Source organism: Nannospalax galili, unplaced genomic scaffold (assembly GCF_000622305.1).
Source record: "Nannospalax galili isolate Female #2095 unplaced genomic scaffold, S.galili_v1.0 scaffold709, whole genome shotgun sequence".
Classification (NCBI taxonomy): Eukaryota; Metazoa; Chordata; class Mammalia; order Rodentia; family Spalacidae; genus Nannospalax; species Nannospalax galili.
The window spans coordinates 2,898,859-2,921,037 of NW_008360314.1; the positions used below are offsets into that span (position 1 = coordinate 2,898,859).

The 22,179-nt window shown below is 37.5% G+C and overlaps 1 protein-coding gene across 1 annotated transcript in view; it reads right to left on the reverse strand.

Annotated features, from left to right (window-relative positions):
- Rttn (rotatin) overlaps positions 1-22,179 on the reverse strand; it is a 194,107-nt gene that overhangs the window by 143,629 nt on the left and 28,299 nt on the right. Inside the window, exons 10-13 of the mRNA XM_008824930.3 lie at positions 19,601-19,716; positions 10,966-11,136; positions 1,885-2,097; positions 102-214 (exon numbers count right to left, since the gene is read on the reverse strand). Coding sequence (XP_008823152.1) covers positions 102-214; positions 1,885-2,097; positions 10,966-11,136; positions 19,601-19,716 — 613 coding nt within the window. The remainder of the gene's footprint in view (positions 1-101; positions 215-1,884; positions 2,098-10,965; positions 11,137-19,600; positions 19,717-22,179) is intronic.

Sequence of the window (22,179 nt, forward strand, 5' to 3'; positions counted from 1 at the left end):
TCATATTACTCCTAAGTTTCTGTAACCATGCTCATGCATGCATACACACACACATCCATGTGCATGCACACTAATAATCACATTAGGAAAGGAAATATTACATTTTTGAACATATGGAGATGATTTCCTTTATTAGGGGGGAGTGCTGATGATAGGAAAAGCTACGCAAGGCTTGGTCTGCCAGCTCCACCAATTCTAGGAGATTCTTTTCTCCCTGCAAAAGAAGAGGAATATGATAGCAAATGTCAAGCTCATGCACAATAAAATTCTCCCAGTTAACTAAGTAGCTTCCGGAAATTAAGGCACACCAAGACCCTGACATTGCCCAGACTTGTCTACGATCAATTGTCTAAGTCAACAATCAACTGAAAAATGTCAACTTAGAAGGAGATGTTGGGTGGGGGGGAATTCCTAGAGAAATGCCACCTGAAACTTCATTATTTAACCCGAGTAAGCTTAAAGTGACAATGGGTTATCTCTTGCTTGTCTATGGTGTGCCATCCTGACTAAAGGCTAGACTAGTATATTTTATCATATATCACCCTATTCTAACATCCTGACAAAATCTCGGGACACAAAAGACATTCCATGCATGTACAATAAAAAAAACTATGGGGAATGCCACAGAAATAAACATTTAAGAGACAATTTAAAACTGTAGGAGAGAAGACACAGGAAATCAGTGGCATCAAAAAGTGACAAATAGAGAGCCAGGCCTGGTGGCTCAGGTTTTTATCCTAGCAACTGAGAGGCCAAAATAGGAAGATCACCAAGTTCAAGGTCTTTTAGGACTAGAGTGAGTTCAAAGTCAATCTGAGTAACAAAACCCAGACACAAGGGCTGGGGTCATCTCTCAGTGGTTAAAGTGCTTACCTAACAAGTAGGAGACCCCAGGTTCAAACCCCAGTACTCCTGGGGGGGAGAGAGGGAGACATATCATAATGAGTAAATAAAGAAAATTTTAAGTCTGAGGTTCAGAGTGACTTCAAAAGGATTACGAATTGTGTGCCCAGAGCTAGAGAGATGGCTCAGCAGTTAAGAGCATTGGCTGCTCTTGCAAAGGACCCCAGTTCAATTCCCAGTACCCATATGACAGCTAACAACAGTCAATAATCCAGTTCCAGGGGATCCGACACCCTCTTCTGACCTCCGTGCACATTGCACGACATGGATGCACCTACCAACATGCAGGCAATACACGCATACATATAAAAAATAAGAATAATAAAAAAATTTTTCTTAAAGAATTGTGTGCCTTGCTCTTCAGGATTCATTTTGTTATATTCTCAGATGATAATGCTCTATTACAGGCAATGCCATCTCCAATTCCCAGTAACCTTTCATAGATAATAATTGAGTAATGTCCTAATAGTATTTTTAAATGAGATAAATTTGATACTATACCTCAAGACATCCTATTGTCTTACAAATAATAGTTCAAAATTGTATTTAACGGCAACAAAAAAATCAGGTTCTTCATGAAGTTATGTAGTAACTATCAAAAAAGATTAAAACAAAAATGTATCTAAACTCTGCAAGGATGCACTAATATAGACCTCACAATTCTGGTTAAATCAAGCATCACTTGGTTCAGACACTGTAAGACATTCATATAGGAACTCACTATTAAATGGTAAAACATTTGTAACAGCTACTGCTTTTATTAACCAGTGACACTATGAATATATACTATTCAATAATTCAAAGTCTGTGTTACTTTTGTGCAAATTATACCCTTATTTTAATTTGATTATAAACCCATTCCATAATAATGTATCACCACTAGCAATTCACTGGTTACATGTCTATCAGTTTGAAAGGTAAGTTAGATTTTCTAAATATTTCATCAAAAAGATTTAAAGTGATATTAGCAAAATATTTTACCTCCTTCCCGACATCTGATAGGAAGTTACAGGTACATTCAATTGAATAAACAGCCTCTGCAGTCCGTTTATAAACACTGTAGTTTTCAGAATTCAGCTGTTCCAAATAGGCCACAACAGTGTCATGAATATTTGGGTATTCCAAAGAAATAGGCATGTCCACAGAAAGGAGGGATAATGCTGCTGATAGCGGCTCTGGCAAAAACTCACTTGCCTTGATTTAAAAAAAGTTAAATTTTAAAAAATATATTTTAGAAATACACGGTATACTCTAATCTTAGTCTAGTCTATCTTCTTTAATAATTCTCTATCATAAAATCTGGTTTTTCAAAAGAAAATTACTTCCCAACACATCAGCATATCATCTTATCATCTACATCTGTTTTTGTTTAACACAATGTTCTCTGCCCAAAAATGTTTGAAGTCCAAATGGGAACTCTTTACCCAAAGCCAGAATATTGGATGCCTTCTTCCCCAAACTAATACCCAGAATCCTTCTCTTTCCATAGGTACTACCCTGTGTTGACATTGCTGCTATGAAGTCAGGCACAAAGCCTTCTGCTGTTAAGTACTTTATGGATATGCACAGTAATTTCCACAAAAACATGAAAGTGAGTAACACGAACTCAAGTATAACTAAAGTTTGATCTGAGCAGAAATTGATTTCCGGTCTTTTAGAAAAAGAAAAATTCAACATAATGTTTAAAATAGTTCTAGAATACTTACAGAAGACAGGCCTACTCTATTACTTTATATTAGATATATTTTTATAACCAAAGTCAATGGATTTCAAGCTAAAAGAATTGCTTTTTGTAATTCTAGTTTTGTGTTAAGATTCTAAGCATTAGCTAAAGAAATGAAAACTCTTCAAATCAATGTTATAGAAAAACATTTGACAGGCTCATTAACATGGCTGAAATGTTGTCTTCAGTGGCAGGGTTTGTCATTATTTATTTTTTTAATGATTTAACAATGATTATTTAATGCTTATAGTCATGATTTATTTCATGAATGATTTAACAATGATCATTAACTGCTTAAAAGTCTAATATTAAGAGATGATCAGCTAAGCAAGAATGTCTCTAAAAGAGCTGCCATATGAAGAATGAAGATCAAAAAACTAAAGGAATCAAATTTTAGGTTAAAACCACTGAAAAACTTCAGACTAGTAAGAAAGTAACTATAGAAAAACAAGGGAAAGTTCATTAATTTATGAGTAATACTCCTACTGAAAAGTAAAGTGCGAAAAATTGTATTACCTGCCCACCCACAATTCATTCAACAAATATTAACTGACTTCCCTCTGGCCCTGTGTATGCTGGGCACTGTTGTAGATCTTGGGAAGACGGTGGGAAGCAGGACAAGTTTCTGTTCTCATGAAGCTGGCATTCCACTGAAGAAAGCCTACACTGAATGCTGCATGTATAAGATGTCACATGTAGATAGAGGTGCTAAACTATATAATGAGAAAAACAGAGAAGGAAGAAAAGTGATGGGGGAGCTGGGGAAGGAAGGACAGGAAGCAAGACAGGAAGGCCTTCTGTCAGGTGACATTAACGTAGCGATCTAGAGGGGCTGGAGAGATGGCTCACTTGTTTAGAGCAGGGGACCCAAGTTCAATTCTCAGCAGCAACGCTGAGTGGCTCACAACCACCTATAACTCCAGCTCCAGGAGATCCACCAGCTTCTGGCCTCTTCCTTCGGAACCGGCACTCATGTGCACAAACCCACACTCATACAGAAACACATGCACATAATTAAAAAAATAAATCTTTATTATAAAAAGTAGCAACTTAGAACGGTCAGGAAACTTTCGTATCTGGAGGAAAAGCAGTCACAGAAAGAGACAGCAAGTACAAGAATTCCAAGAGGATCTATTTTAGTAGCAATTAGGCCAGTGTAGATAGTGTTGAGGGACAGACACTGGAGGGAGAGATGAATCAAGGGAGAATTTGGATCTTCTGAAGAACCCTCTCACTGATGGAAGCCCTTGGAGAAGTGCAAGCAAGTATCAAGACCAATTTGTAGAGAATGAACAGTGAAGGCAGAGTGACCTGTGAAGAGTTTACTGCAATAATACAGAACAAACAGGACTGTGACTTCAACTCAGGTACTTCAGATCCTGGGGAAGTATTGTTCGAGGACTGTATTTTTTTGCCTAATAAACTACCAACTGGAAAAATGAATGAATATACCATTTACAAAAAAGCAAGGAGTCTAGGGAGAACACACTTGTGAAGCAAAGAATTAGGTTTGAGATAAGAAGTTGAAGATAACAATTATTATTAAAGCAAAGGTGTCAAAGAGAAACAGAGATACATAATTTATATATGCCTGTGTGAGAGAGAGTGTGTGTGTGGAGGGAGGGGTGCCTGGAAACACAAATCCAGGAGTCAAAAACAAGTAGACAACATTTAAAGAACACAAGCAGAAAGATATTTCCTGGTCACTCTTTAATATTATAAAGAATTTTTATATTATAAAGAATTAGGAAGATGAACAAATGAAGGAGAGCTCGTGAAATTAACATTGTACTAAAATAATATAACCTAGAGAATCTAACTCTATGGCCACCATATTTTAAAGGAGTATTCTTTTACTCTAGTCAGAAAACTAAAAACAGTGTGAGAATTAAGCATAAAGCAAAGAACAGAGTATACAACACTTAATAAATATTCATCTCTTTTCTTTCCTCTTTTCTCCTCATGAAGGAATTCTGACATTTCACTGTGCACATCTGCTGAAGGTCTGTTACATCAGCAACATAAAGCAGCATACTAAAAGCACAAATTCAACCTTGCATGGCACAAACACTATTTAAGAGTCTGTTAGAAATGAAGACTTTTGGGATTAGGGATTTGGCTCAGTGGAGAGTGCTTGCCTAGCAAGCACAAGGAAGGCCCTGTGTCCCAGCACTGCTTGGGGTGGGGGTGGATGTGATGATCACAGAAAGACCAAATTCAATAAAATAAGTGAATTAGCAATGCAGACCCCCACCCCTACCCTGATGAATCAGCACATGGAAGGCAGGATTAACAAGATCTCTATGAGATCTGCATGCACATTAAACTTCAAAATGTACTGCTCTGAATCATTTAGCCACACCCATCATCAGATCTTACCAATCTCACTGAAAGCCCAAAGACTTCTGGTATACCTTCCCTCTTACTCTTAGTTCTGCTTGGTGAGCTGAGAAACAGCAGCAGCAGTTCCCAGAATACACTCTGATCCCACTTCTAGCACAGGCCAGTATTACAGGGGTTTATTTTCCCCAGATGTTTACCCAGATGAAATTACCTTCATTTAATCTACCAATTTAGCTTGCCTAACTGAAATATTTTTCATACAATTAGCAACATTTTAGCCTATATATGAATACTCTTCAAGTTATTTAAAAATCAACAAATGTCAATTTCTAAGAAAAACCACAGTGAACATGAAAAGTTCAGAGCTGAAATTCTACTGCAGTTGTTAGTGGGCTAGTCACAGGCAGAGGGCAGCAAAACCTCACATTTATATAAAAGGAAGAAATTTTGAGCAATGGAAGAGCATTTTTTATTAGATCTCAGTTTAATGTATTTGGATATAACCATATAAACTAGAAATACCTTAATTACAATTTTCTATAATGACTAAAATTGTTCTACTGCAGTTATGTTAAATGAATGAATGTACTCCCCCAAATTAAAGCTATTGGCTTGTCTTCAGAAACAAAAACAGTGAAAAAAAATAATGACTTTCAAAACAAATAACAAAAGGACAGTGGAGATAAAACACGTGCACACTCTTGGAGTTCAAGTGATCTGGCTGTCTTGTCTGGAAACATACTCTAGGAGGTATAAACAAGTAGGTGGCGTTTAAAGATCACAAATAGAGGGTGTGGTGGTGCATGCCTTTAGTCCCAGCACTCAGGAGGCAGAGGCAGGCGGAGCTCTGTGAGTTCAAGGTCAGCCTAGTCTACACAGTGAGTTCCAGGCCAGCTGGGGCTACAGGGAGACCCTGTCTCAAAAAGACCAAAAAAAGAAAAAAAGATCACAAATAGAGTATTTCGTGAGGGCCAAGCTCTGTCTTAGGGTTCTATATTTTAAACTTCACAGAAATAATGCTATTTTTCCATAAAGCAAAATAAGTGTCTTAAATGTCATATTTTATTGTTTCCCCAAACGACAAGGCAATATATTGCACATGTGAAATATTATTAGAAAAAAGAATTTAGACTATATTCTCTACAGAATACTGGGAGCACAACTCAGATGGTGAGCAACTAAGAACCACAAAAGCCCAGGAAGTAGTTCTGCAGCTGCCATGACATGACTTCTCCCACACCATCATGTGACAGAGCCAAATCTTTCTTTTAGTAATAACATTCATATATCATCACATGAGACATTTCATCATTAATAGTCAAATTCAGGTGTATAATCTCACATTTAAAAATATAGTCAGAGGGATGGAGAGATGGCTCAGTGGTTAAGAGCACTGACTGCTCTTGCAGAGGACCTGGGTTTGATTCCCAGCACCCACATGGCAGCTAACAACCATCCTAACTCCAGTTCCAGGCAATCTGACATCTTCTGGCATTGCACAACAGAGATGCACTTACACACATGCAAGCAATACACTCATACATATTAAAAAATAATAATAAAATTAAAATTTAAAAAGTATAGTCAGGGCCACTGATATGGCTCAGCTGATAAAGGCACCTGCTGCCAAGCCTGCTAACCTAAATTCAATCTCTGGGACCCACATGGCAGAAAAAGAGAATCAATTCCTAAGAGTTGCCCTCTGGTCTCCATGGTCATGCCACAGTGCACACCATCAGTCAATAAAGAAATAAAACACATATGATTTATATCAATAATATTTATAAGAATATTTAAACCTATTAAATTTTTTATAAATATTATTGATATAAATCATATATATTAGCATATATTAACTAAGATATATGGTTAGTATATATTAAGAGTATATATATTAAGAGATAATAATGAGTGATATACCATTTGCATATATTAATAGAGTAAAACAGCATTTTGTAATAAAAATTAGCAAATTACTTCTATAAGCAACAACAGTAATAAAGCTCAAAAGACAAACATTTGAGCAATTATATACTTTACAGTTCCATTTAAATAACCTTCAAAAACAAACTGATCCACATTAATGAAAGTTCTTCTTGAAGTTTAGTAGGGAAAATGAGGAGAAGTAACGGATGAGAAGAGAGAAGCCTGGGACCTGCTTGCTGGTATTGTTCTATCTATAAGTCTGAGGAGGTGGTCACTTTTTAAAGATACATTACATTCACTTGGTAGAAATGTATTTAACTGTATACTTTCCTGAACATATGCTATACTATAACAAAAAAGTTACCAAAAAAAAAAAAACCCATTTACAGAATATGGTTTTTTGACTGTGTTAAAAATAATTTAAAATTTTAAATGGCCTAATTAAGGTACCATATTGTATAATCTTAGAAATAGTAACTAGCCATAGATAGAAGAGATCCTGGCTCTGGCATTTCCACCTTGTTTCAACTTTTCAGAAGTACATCTTTTTAACAATTTTCCCACACATAAGATGACAATTATCTCTTCCATGCAATACTTTTTTCACTTATTCATCAGTAGAAATTACAAAAACTTGTGGAACTGTAATGCTTTCAAATTACATTTGTAATAAAAACAAATTTTGCATGCTCAATTTGATCCTGTAATACAGTAAGAATTTAATCGAAATACGAATAAATATGTGTAGACAAAACCTAACTCCGTACAATACTAAAAACATCTGAATGATTTCTAGAAGGATTTTTTTCAAATTATGGGACATCTTAATGGTAAAATACTAGTATTCATTAAAATTTATGAAGTGCCTAATTAAGTGGAAAATGTGCATTACATAATAATGAGTGATAAAAGCATAATTTGTATTTATGCTCTCAATTTAACTGTAAGTGAAAAAGAAAAGGGAATGTCAAAGTAATGTGAAATCATAAATATGAATTGTTTGCACATTAAAATGTTTTCTACTTGATTATTTTATTTTCTGGATAAAAAGACCAATGTTTAAGAAAGGGTTAAAGCACAAAAGTAAATGAGAAAAGTATTAAAATAAAGTCTAGCACAGGAAAAAAAGTTTAATAATATCAAGGACAGAAAAAGTTTTGGATAGGAATATGTTGATCCCAAAAGAACTTTTAAAAGACATACCAAAAATAATAAAAACAAAATAAGGCATACTTAAACATGAATTCATATAATTAACTTAAACTATGTATATAGCTTAGCTACTAAAACAAATGACCAAGTATTAAATATTAACCAGATGAGTCAAAGAGCAAGGTTTTTTTTAAGATTCATTATTTTTATTTTGTGTGTGGGTGTGAGGGATGCCAGCCAAGGCCAGAAGAGGACATCAGATCTCACGGAGCTGGAGTTACTAGTGGTTGTGAGCTGCCTAATGTAGGTGCTAGGAACCAAACTTCAGTCCTTCTGAAAGAGAAGCATGAACTCTTAAACACTGAGTCATCTCTCCTCCATGGTAGTTAACACTAACAGGCATGTTTCTTTAAATGCTTTGGGTAAGCTGACAAATAAAATGTCGTCATTATGCTGCCTGTAAAAAGGAGGCAAGCAAAACCTTGAAGAGGTATGTATGTGTGCTGTCCAAAACCAAAATAAATCAATAAATCACAGAAGTTACTAAAAATAGAACATGCTACTGATACATAGAAAACTAATGACAAATATAAGAAATAGAATAGTCTTAAAAAACCAACCTGATCAACACTTAGAAACTACCACACTGCTTTAGTTTTGAAAAGGAAAAACAAGAGAAAGAGATGGTATTAACATATGCTAATTAGGACACAGTCTCTGAAAAACTGGAAACAATGTATTATATGTGTCAGGGAATTTTGGAAATGGTGGGTGGGTAAAGAACTCTGCCTAGCTGTATAGAGGCAGCAGGTGACCCTGCCAGGAATGGTAACCACCAAGAGCAACACATACCCTTGCAGTAATGACAAGATGGGTAATTTTTAATAGCATCCATTCAATTAAATAGTATACTAATTAAGGGGCTGGAGAGATGGCTCAGCAGTCAAGAGCACTGTCTGCTCTTACAGAGGACCCAGGTTTGATTCCCAGCGCCCACATGGCAGCTAGCAACTATCCTAACTCAAGGTCCAGGGGATCCAATGCCTTCTTCTGATCTCCAAGGGCATTGCAGGACATGGGTGCAATTATATACATGCAGACAATATATTCATACATATAAAATAAAAAATAATTATTTTTTAAAAAGTCTACTAAGAGCTATAAACTCTTAGTATACTTTTAGCCATGGTCGAGGAGGACCTTTGACTTATCTTCACATAGGCGGAACTGGGAAAAGAAAGGAGCCAGGGGCTCCTCCCAAGCCCATGTGACCCCTGAGGAACAGATCCTCAAATGGCCTTAAGAGTAAAAATAAATTGGTTTATCTGGGCCAACTGTATGGCCTTGAACACCCAAAAGGAAAGTATAACCAAAGATTAAAGGAGCCAATATAATTTCTTTAGAGTGCATATGCATAGCTAAAGGCTACACAACAAGCAACAATGCCAGATAGGAGATACCTTCTTTTGAGTTGTTGGCCAGGGTGGCCAAAGGGACTCCCAGACAATAACCCAGCATAGAACTGAGAAAATGAAGAACAGACCCCAATCTTATCTGAAGGAATAGTGACAACTGATTGCTGCTAGATGAGGAACAACTGACTTTCCTATAACAAAGACCTCTTGATAGGCTGACTAGATTCACCAGATGGACAAGTAATGGGAACAGCTGGGGGTGCTGACAACACAGCAGACAGTAGCAGGGATGACAGAGTATAAGGGCTCTAGTCGGGGGAGGGAGGCTATGGGAGGGCGCGATCTGGGAAGTGGGTGTATAGATGAATAAGATGGTTTGGGATATTCTGTGTGATATACACACAAAAAAAATCAACAAATTTTAAAAAATGAATTATATTTGAGGAGGAAGTACAAAAATTTACGTCATATTAATTAGTAGAGGTGGTAAACATTACCACTGAAATCTACTGATGACTTTATAGACATACACAGGTGCCAAGGATCCGAGTGCAACCAATTATGACTAGTAATAATCAGATACAGACAGACTAGAGATGCATGCGCCAAGAACTAAGTGTTATTAACAAAAACAATGAGTCTTTTTATAAGAAACAGTATATTTTAAAATGAAATGGAGATCTTTTCTAAAGGTTATAAACTCATTCAATTTTATGTCTTACAGGGTTTATACTGAGTTCAATATTGTATAACTGTATTAATTCAACAGTGAACCTAAAAATTTTATAGCCACTTTTCAAAGATATGTATCTGTGCTCTGAAAACTGTTATGGAATACATTAAAACTGTAATGAAATGCTTCTTCTAAAACAATTTAAAAATATATATTAAAATAAATAAATAAATAAATAAAAGCCAGATTTTGCAGCCTTTCTGAGGGGGGAAAAAAGTATACTACTTAAATGTGCATGTCTGTCTCTAAATAGCTGAGGTAACTATGAGGTTTGGTATGTGCTTAAGAGGTTAGGCTAACAGGAGAAAACAAATCAGAATAGAAGATACGAGCCTTATCCTCTATGTGACCCCAAAGTTATTAAAGAAACCAGTTAAGTCAATCATATAAATGTATATATTAGATAACAGCAAGCCTTGTCTTTTAAACAAGACTAAGTTCTGTTAGACCAACTCTAACTTATTCAGTTCTACATTAGTTTCTAATCCTGATAGCTGGCTACAGGCAATCAAATAAATATCGATTAAAGTGAAAATTATTCATTTAAATGAATGTAGAAAATTAAAACATACTCAAAACAGTCATGAAAGTGAAAAATTACCTAATTTCTAAAAGTATTCAATGTGCCAGCACACATTCTATGTCTCTCTTAAATCACTGTATCACATCAATTTGGAAAATAGTCTAAAATGGAATTCCTTCACACCAGGAAGTGGCCATTTATTTACAATATTCAGTAAAGGACATGCACGCATCACTGTCTGCCTTACCTTTTCAACAGGGAGAAGCGTTTGTAGCAGGCGGACTGAGAACAGTGCAATGCTGACAAAGGCCATCCTGTGCTGCACCAGCACTGCCTCTGCTTGTTCCAAGCTAAAGCTAGCTTTACGACAGCACATGGTTTCTCCAAGGGATCCCAACACTAGGATCAGCTTCTCTTTCTGAAACCATTCAAACAACACAAAACTGAGTAAGAGGCCAATTTTAGCAATTTTAGTAGTAATTTTTCAAATGTCATTGAGAACAGTTAAAACTTTATTAAAATATTATCATTAGCAAACCGATACAAAAACTTACTTCCCTTATTCAAAATAGTGAATATCTGATAACAAAAAGTACAAAAGTGTGGGGACCTAAAGGCCCCACCTTGCAGAGGTCCGAGAGGAAGTTACTGGGGCGGGGCCTGACTTGTTTTGAAAGTCTGAAGGACCATCAGCCTGCGTGACCATCCTTAAGATACACCCTCAGGGAGGAGGGGGATTTCCAGATGCCTTTATAAGCTCTGTAACACCTGCAATAAATGAATCCCTGCTTGACTAGGCTCCCTGTTGCGCCTGAGTGTCCCCGGTACTGGGGGCAGCAAGGGCTGGCAAAGGGCACGCTTACTCATCCCCAATCATCACTGTGCAGGGGTCACTGGTTCAAACCCCCCCACACACACACACACACACAAAACAGCCAGGCTGGCACATGCCTTTAATTCCAGAGGCAGGTGGATCTCTGTGAAATCAAGGCCAGCCTGGGGCAGCAGGGAGACCATGTCTCAAAAAGGCAAAAAAAAAAAGTACAAAAGTTTAATGAGCTATAAATGTCTCCTTGTTTCCAGCGCTTAATTTTTCTGACTTGGGAAACACACTTTGTAGACACCTCTTTATGTGTCCAGCAGAATTAATGAGTGTCAAATACAAAGGTAAGTATAATGGGGGAGGGGTAAGAGATGTATCCTCAAGTTACTACATAATAAAACAAGCCAAATTACTAAAAAAATAAAAATTATCAAATGTCAACTTTCTTTTCAGGTAATAAAGCTGTTTCAAGTGGAAAACGTCTTGCCATTTTAAGTTTCCATGAAACTGACTACTTAAATAGGCATTATGCCTTTGAAATTGAAAGGTATACAGAAAATATAAAGAAAAACATAAAGCATAAATAAACTAATTTGCCAAGTCATGGCAATATAGACCAAAATATATTTTAAATACACTGACATGCCCTCAAAAAGTACCTGGTAAAGAATAGCCTCAAAAACATGGTACAGCAGACTGTTAAAAATAGGCACTGGAATCCTTAGTCTCAACACAGTATCTATGAACCCGAAACAAAAATAACCTGCAAACTAAGAAAGAGCAGCTCATAGCAAGTTAGCTGAGACCAGAAGCAGTTCTTCATGAAGATGGGGCAAGAAGTGCTTCTCAGTGCATTACAGTGACAGCAGTGACATGGGGAAGAAATGAACAAAAACAAAGGAGGGCAACCCAGGAGTATGAAGGTATCTGAATAAAAGACACAGGTCTGACTCCTTGATCTGACTTGCCATGCAAAGAAAGAAAACTGCAGACTTGATTTTGTATGGGAAAAAGAATAATGCACTCTAGGACAATCTAAGTTTGACAAATTCTTATCAAGATATGATCTATTAAATAAAAACAAAGTAAGTTTTCTCTTATTTACTTCAAGTGAAATAAGAATATTCAGTTCTAAGGGAAACATTACTAAACTGTGTTAAGGACTGTTAAGTGATGAACTATTTGGAGAAATATAGATAATTGATTATATATCGTCAAGTACTTAATTTTTTTAATTTTAATTATTTTTATTTTATGTGTATGCGTGTATTGCCTGCATGTCGGTAAGTGCACCCATGTTGTGCAATGCGGGCGGAGGTCAGAAGAGGCTGTCAGATCCCCTGGGACTGGAGTTACAGACAGCTGTTAGCTGCCATGTGGGTGCTGGGTTTCGAACCCGGGTCTTCTGCAAGATCTACCAGCATTCCCAACCACTGAGCCATCTTTCCAGCCCCAAGTACTTAATTTCTAAATTGATAACAATACAGCGTGCTACTCCTTTCATAACTCAAAAAAAATATTCTACCCTTCATCTTTTTAAAATTTTATGTGTTTTTTTCCTGCACGTATGTAAGTGCACCTGTGCATATAATACCCGCAGAGGCCAGAGGAGGGTGTTGGATTCCCTGGAACTGGAATTAAAGGTAGTTGTTAGTCGGCATGTGGGTCCTGGGAATCAAACCCAGGTCCTCTACAAATCTCTGAGCCATCTCTCTAGCACCTCTACCTTTCATGCTAAGTTTACAGAAGTATGAACATTAAGGAATTTTAGTTTTTTACTCGATTTAAAATGTAGTCTAACAAGATCTGTATAATGACAAAACCAGTTGACATGCCAAAGTGGATGGGGGAAATTTCATGGGTCCTACCTCAAGATGAAGAGCTACAGGGAATCAATGGATGCTGAGGAAGGGGGAATCAGTTTTCTCCAGGGGTTAGCTCTGAGATGTTACCTAATCCAGAGTAGGCAGCCCTAAACACAGGTACACATGGGCACCACTAAATGGACTCTGTGTGTGTGTATTTATAAATGCATGTATGTACATGTAACAACAGTATTCAAAGAAGTGAACAAAAAATCAAGAGGGAGTTGGAGGGACATGGAAGAAGGAGGGGGACTGAGAGGAATGGAAATAATGCAAATACAATATTCATGTATGGAATTCTCAAAAATAGAATAGGGGGCTGGAGAGATGGCTCAGAGGCTAAGAGCACTGGCTGCTCTTGCAGAGGATCCAGGTTCTGTTCCCAGCACCCACACAGTGGTTAACAACAGTCCACAGCTCCAGTTCCAAGGGCTCTGATGACCTCTTCTGGCCTCTGTGGACAATGTACAATATAGGTGCACTTACATACATGTAAGGCAATACACTCATACACATAAAATAAAAATAATAAATACCCCCAAGGAAGTATTTATCTTCTTAAATAAGTCATATATAACTTCATGCAGCAATATTTGATCTAGCATTTCTAACATACCAATTGGTACTTATACAACAGATTTAACCTTTAAAGTAAAAATAATTCATTAAATCAGAAAAGACCAGCAGCCAATAGTAGAAAGTGAATGACTAACTTTCACAGATAAATGTTCTGGCCAAGAATCTTTAAGTTAATTTAAGAAGCAACTGATAAACCATTCCTCACATTTCTAGGTGGAAAAAAAAAAATCACTTGCTGAAAAGCTTCAATATGTGAAAATCTCCTTTTTAAAAAATGTACTGTAAAAAAATGTGACTACTTTAAAGAAAAAGCAAGATAAAGAACCATTATTAGGGATGAGGGATGTAGTTTAGTCAGTCCTGTGCTTGTCTAGCATGCATGAAGCCCTAGGTTTAATCCTCAGCACTGCAAAACCTGGGGATGGGAGCTTATGTTCCAGATCATCCTTAATCAGAGATACTTGAAATTAGGATGCATGAGACTGTCTCAAAAAAACAAACAAACAAAACCCTACTATCAGAAAGTGATGGGCTTTTTGCATGACACAGGTGCACTTACATATACACAGGCAACACATATAAAATAAAAAATAAAATATTTTTAATAAAAAATATAAAATAACACATATAAAATAAACACATATAAAATAAAAAATAAAATAATAAAATTTTTTTTAAAGGATTTGGGGGGGGTAGCTGGAAAAATGGCTCAGCAGTTAAGAGCACTGGCTGTTCTTGTAGAAGTCCCAGGTTCAGTTCCCAGCACCCATGTGGCGACTAACAACCATCCGTAGCTTCAGTTCCAGGGGATCTGATGACCTCTTCTGAACCCCATAGGCATTGTATAACACAAATGCACTTACATACATGCAGACAATAAACATACACATAAATACTTTTTGTAAAAGAAAATGAAGGGCTTGAAAACATACCAATTAAGATATGTCATTTTTTCTCTTAAGACACATGTATCATTAAAAAATAAAAATAAAAACTTAGATATCTGTACACACAGTGCTATATATTTAAATGCTTAACATTCTCAAAGGTCTATGTGTTAAAGGCTTGGTCCGCAGAGTGACACTACTGGGAGGTTGGGCCCAGTCAAAACCCTTATACCATTAGAAACTTTCATTTGAAGGAGACTAAGGAACCTCAACCTCTTCCCCTTTTGTTTTGCTTCCTAGCTATGAGGTATTCAGGATAATGTTACAAACTTCCCATCATTGCTATCAAGTGTACCTACCAGCAGCCCAAAGCAACTGAGTCCACTCAATCACAGACTGGAAGCTTCAAAACTGTGAGTCAAAATAACCTTTTTCACTTGACACATTATCTCCAGTATTTCATTATAGTGACAGAAAGCTAACTAATATAGATATGTACTAGTATTATGTAAATATCTATATTATGTATTTTATTTACATTTTATGTTCTGACTTCTGTTCATAAGGAATTCTAAAAGCCCACAACAAAGCTTAAAATATAGACAGACATAATCATGATAACAAAGAAAACTGAGTATCTATTAAGTCAACATATGGGTTGAGGATATAGCTCAATGGTAGAGAACTTGCCCAGGCTAGGAAGGCCTTGGGTTTGATCCCCAGCACTAACAAATAAACTAAACAATTTTTAAAAGGCAATATATATTTCTATATGACTAGTAAATTATACTTCCATAGCAAAATAATCAAAAAAGGAAACAAAGAGAGAATGAACATTATCAACTGATATCAACAGGAGAGAATATCATTTATTCAGGAAACATAAATTTATCAGATAATAACTTCAAAATAAAAGATATAAATAACAAATGATTTGTGATACATTGAAATGTCAAAAAAAAAAAAAAATAGGGCTTCCAGTAAGGACATATTCTGGGGGCTGAGGTTGTATCTCAGTAGTAGAATGCTTGTAAAACATGTGCAAGGCCCTTGGTTCAATCCCCAGTCCCAAACTAATTAATAATAATAATAACCATACTATGATAGCCTACAGATCTTTTGAATATTAAAACATTCTTGCTATTGTACATTTCTGAAATGATCTCCCCAGATGAAATAAGAAAGAGCAAAGAATAAGGCATTTGTCCACACATGGAATGATTCTAAGACAGATCCAGAATCTACACTATGAGAACTGAACAATTAAAACCCTGGTAACTTCCAGGAAGTGAGGACATTGCGTAATAAATAGCATAATTTAAAACCTCTACTTTGGGCTATAAAATAATAGCAAGGACTAATTCTTTTTCCTAAGAAACAACAAATAAATTGCACAAAATAATGAAAACAATTAATAGTGAAGAGTGAACTGTTCAGGACAGTGATGTCAGGAGGAAGAAAAATAGGAAATGAAGGGCCTACTATGTCTGCAAACACTTAGTACATAGCAAGCAGAGACAAGCGACATACAAGGAGTCCAACAGTCATAATGGCTTAAGGTGGAAGTTCAGGTAATGAGAGCTTGTGAGACAAAGGACCAGACATGAGAGCTATGCACAGCTCCAGCGGTCTCTACTGAGACAGGTGTTTTGAGTTGCAGCTACAAACTCCATAAATGAGGACCAAGTCTAACCACTGAGTTTTACAAGTGAGCAAATCCCAGGACACAGACAGGACAAGAAAAGATTCAAGCCTCAACTAGTCAGAGTCAAGTCATCAAAAATAACTCCAGATATCTGGTAGGGGTCCCAGGGGGCCATAACTCACCCAGGACTAGAGTCAAACCCCATTTAAAGAGGTTACTCTAAGACTGTGAATCCTCAGCTTTGACACTACTAGCACTTTCAGCTAAAAACAGATTTCTTCTGAAGATCTGTCCTGGCTGTCCACTAGATGCTAGCACCACTCTAGCTAAGGCACGTGAAAATGTCTCTAGACATTGCCAAACGCCCACTGGAGACCAAAACTGCCTCGTTTTAACACCAATGTTGGAGACCCTTTCTAGCAAACTTTAAATAGGCCTCATGGAAATGAGACTGCTCTGCACGTAGTTTAACCACTTGTTAGAACAGATCCCAATTATAAAAAGACAATTTTTTTTTTAAAGGCAAGACACATAGTACAATATTCAGCCAGGCACGATGCGATGATACATACCTATAATCTCAGCACTAGGGAAGCTGAGGCAGGAAATCTTGAGCTCCTGACCAGTATGGGTCATTTAGCAAGACTGTGTCTCAAGTACATAAACAAATAACTTCTCAAAAACCAAGAATTATTTTAATAGACACAGAAAAAAATGGGACAAAATCCAATATCCATTCATGTGGCGCACGCCTTTAATCCCAGCACTCGGGAGGCAGAGGCAGGCGGATCTCTGTGAGTTCAAGGCCAGCCTGGTCTACATAGTGAGTTCCAGGCCAGCTGGGGCTACAGGGAGACCCTATCTCAAAAAGACCCCTCCCCCCCTCAAAAAAAAAGACTGACTAGTTCCCTAGGCCAGGGAACAAGGCTCTCAGCACATCTACTCCCATAGTACAATGGGAAAACAAAAAGATATTAAAGGGCATCTGAACTGGCTAAGAAGAGATAATGCTATCTTAGTACAACAAAATCAGAGAATAAAAGATGAATAGACAAAATTCACTTGTATTTTTATATTCTAGGAATTCAAACAATGAATTTCCAAACTTCATTTGCAGTGACATAAACATATGAGATTTCAAAGAACAAATAAAAATATTATTTTCAAAAAAAAGAACAAAGAATAAATGCTGGGCGTGGTAGTGCATGCCTTTAGTGCCAGCACTCGGCAGGTGGATCTTTGTGAGTTCAAGGCCAGCCTGGTCTACATAGTGAGTTCCAGGCCAGCTGGGGCTACAGGGAGACCCTGTCTCAAAAAGACCAAAAAAAAAAAAAAAAGAAAAAGAAAAAGAACAAAACATTTAGGAATAAGTGTTTCTTCACATGAAGATTTGTTCACTGGGAGCTACAAAAAGTGGTCAATAGGTTCTGTCACTTGGGAAATTTAAATTAAAAGTAAGTAACATAGTATTACACATCTATCAAAAAAAATTTTTTTTACTGAGCATACTAAATGCTGGATAAAATGCTAAGCATCTGCAATATCCACAGAAACATTAAGTGTAATAACTAAAAACTAGAAATGATCCACAGGAACGGCCACAGTATCCTGGTTTGATCTCTGTTACTGCAGTAAACACCATGACCAAAAGCAATGTGGGAGGAAAAGTTTATTCTAGTTTACACAGTATAGTTACATAGTCCACCAATGAGGGATGCCAAGGCAGAAGCCTGAAGCAGAAACCACAGAGGAATGCTCCTTACTGGCTTGGCTCCCCTGGCTCACTAAGCTACTTTTTTGTTTTTTGGTTTTTTTCTGTTTTTAGGTTTCAAGTGAGTGAGTTTATTAAGTATGTAACAAGTAAATGTAAACAAATAGAAAGAACCAGATAAACAGGAGCAAGAGACAGACAGTAAAGCACCACCAAATCAGTAGAGATGACTGACTAAGAGAGCAAACAAAGGCAACGCCATCAAATGTACGCTGGGGCTTACAGCATGCAGCAGAGATCAGCTGGAGAAGAAGCAGTCATGCTAAGGTCCCGACTGAAAGTCTCTCAGTTGATGAGCTTCTGACTTCTTGCCCTCACTACAGCAATTTTTAGAACATAGGATAACCAACAGTAATGTCTGTTGGAAATGGTTTATTTTATCAGCTACCTTTCTTACTCAGCACAGGCCCAGCCATCCAGGAATGGCACCATTCAGAGAGGGAAGAACCTTCCCTTTGATCATGGCCCCCAGACATGATCAAAGGCCTATCTGGTGGAAGCAGATCTTCAGTTGAGACTCCTTCTTCCCAGGTATGTCTAGGTTTATCAAGCTGACAAAAACTAACCAGCACAACAGGTCAGCAGATGCCACATAATGCAATAGTACTCCAACATCAAAGAACTACTGACATGCAACACAACTGTGCATCCACGCACCATACCAAAAGATCCACAAAAAAGTAGACAACTGAATGAGCTCATCCGCATAAAATTTTAGAGACTCCAAATTAACATATATCACAAGTGTATACCTATATCAAAATCTATGAATGATATTAAACATGTGCAGCTTATTTTAGTTCAAAAGCAAGTTAAACATTCAAAAGCACACATATATAAATAAGAAATGTATAAAACCTAGACATGAGAAAAATTCCTGAAATACAAAAATGTAGACTTTAGGAATGTGTAGTAGCTTTTAATTTATGAGGAGATTCTAACTATAATTCAAAATTCAGAAGTAGGGATGGGGAGATGGCTTGACTGCTAAGACAGCTACTGCCAAGTCTGGCAACCTGAGTCCAACTCCTGAAACCCACAAGCTGGAAGGAAAGAACTAATTCCCAGCAAGTTGTCCTATGACTTCCACATGTGAGCCCCCAATAAAATAATGTAATAGTTTTTTAAAGGCAAAATTAAATTGATTTTTATAAAAGGAAAAACTTGAAAATTCCAACCACATGGGAGGAAACAAAGGAAAAAAAATAAATAAAAGGGTTTTCAGAGACTAATAAGACAATGAAGCCAACCTAAGAGAATCAATGTTTTTAAAATATAGCACTCATATGCTAAAGAAAATGAAGATTCTCACCATATCTATAGCAAAAAGGCTGCTATCATCCCAGAGAGTGGCTGAAATTGCCTGTCCAGTCAGCACTGTATCCTCTGTAAGCAGTTCCAGAACCCTTATTATCATTTCTCTACTACCTAGAAATAGAAATAGGGGAAGGAGAAGGGAAAGAAAGTCACTTAATGTTCAAATACTCAGTTGAACTCTCTAGTTAGTCATGCCCCAAATCCCTATTTCTCAAATCTTGCTTTAGAACTGCTGGCAGAGATGAATGAAGCCACAATACTGCCTATAACAAATTAAATGTGCTCAGAAGTAGAAAAGGTACTCAGGAAGAGAGCAGCAATAACTAAAAATACTATGCAACATATTGTAATTTTCCAGATTCAGAGACTATTCCTATTATACATTATATGCAACAAAACAACAGGCAAGTTTACAAACTGTATTCTGATAATTTCTACTCACAGAAGCCTTAAGCTTTGTTAGTCTGATTAGTGGTTTCACAAAGGGCAGTTGCATGGAAAGCTAGTCCTACACCAGAGCAACTAAGCAAGTAAATGCCCATGCTATCACTTCCTGAAGAGACTTCAAGAAACACCATCCAATGGAGAGGCTGCAGCTAAGCTTGCAGAGTGCCTGCCGGGCTACACAAAGCCCTGGGTTCCATCTCCAGCCTCATAAACACCAGGGGTGGTGAGGTACACCTGTGATCCTATCATTCAGGAGGCAAAGGCAGGAGGATCAGAATTCAAGGTCACCCTTGGCTGTATAGGGAGTTCAAGGCCAGCCTCAGGTACATGACACTCTGTCTCAAAAAAACAAATACAACCACCATCCAGAAATATTTGGAAAGAAACTGTACTGGCAGGCATGCCAGTACACACCTGAGGCAGGAGGACTCTTAAGTTAGAGGTCAGCCTGGGCTGTAGAACATGTTCTTGGCCAGCCTGGGGTGTGTTGCAAGAACATGCCAAAAGAATAAAACAAATACCACCAAAAAAGAAACTAAACAAGTCTCCTTTCTCCAGAGACAGAAAACAAAGAAAACTATTTCCCATAATTCTCTGTAAGGTAAATTTTCAAATAAGACTTTCTTATCCCATATCCTAAAGGTTAATTTCTAATGAAAAAGAGTGAAACAAACTCCTGAATCACAGAACTCTACATTAATTTTTCATTAGAACAGCTGGGTCTAGTTCTCTCCTCATCTCATGATACTGAACATTATAAATGAGGCAATAACTTACCACAGAAGGGCAAGGGAACATTTAGAAATGCTTATGTACAAAATATAGCTTTATAATTATCAATCTGACTTTTTACAGAAAATTAAAGAAAGGTTAAATGCAAAATCATTAAGTCTAACTGGTCTTCCCAGTATAGCAGGTAGATAAACAAAACACTTTAAGATGCCCAAGCTCAGCTCTCCCCTCACTTCACACTGTGTGTATGATAGTGTATGTGGTCAGCACACATCACACTGTATAACAGCATATGCAGTCCCCTCGCTTCACACTGTGTGTATGACAGTGTATGTGGTCACCTCACTTCCCACTGTATGACAGCGTATGCAGTCACCTCACTTCACACTGTATGACAGTGTATGCAGTCACCTCACTTCACACTGTGTGCATGAGAGTGTATGCAGTCACCTCACTTCACACTGTATGACAGTGTATGCAGTCACCTCACTTCACACTGTGTGCATGAGAGTGTATGCAGTCACCTCACTTCGCACTGTATGACAGTGTATGCAGTCACCTCCCTTCACACTGTGTGCATGAGAGTGTATGCAGTCACCTCACTTCGCACTGTATGACAGTGTATGCAGTCACCTCCCTTCACACTGTGTGCATGAGAGTGTATGCAGTCACCTCACTTCGCACTGTATGACAGTGTATGCAGTCACCTCACTTCACACTGTGTGCATGAGAGTGTATGCAGTCACCTCACTTCACACTGTGTGTATGACAGTGTATGCAGTCACCTCACTTCACACTGTGTGCATGAGAGTGTATGCAGTCACCTCACATCACACGGTGTGTATGACAGTGTATGCAGTCACCTCACTTCACACTGTGTGTATGACAATGCAGTCACCTCACTTCACACTGTATGACAGCGTATGCAGTCACCTCACTTCACACTGTGTGTATGACAGTGTATGTGGTCACCTCACTTCACACTGTGTGTATGACAGTGTATGTGGTCACCTCACTTCACACTGTGTGTATGACAGTGTATGTGGTCACCTCACTTCACACTGTGTGTATGACAGTGTATGTGGTCACCTCACTTCACACTGTGTGTATGACAGTGTATGTGGTCACCTCACTTCACACTGTGTGTATGACAGTGTATGTGGTCACCTCACTTCACACTGTGTGTATGACAGTGTATGTGGTCACCTCACTTCACACTGTGTGTATGACAGTGTATGTGGTCACCTCACTTCACACTGTGTGTATGACAGTGTATGTGGTCACCTCACTTCACACTGTGTGTATGACAGTGTATGTGGTCACCTCACTTCACACTGTGTGTATGACAGTGTATGTGGTCACTTCACTTCATACTGTATGACAGTGTATGCAGTC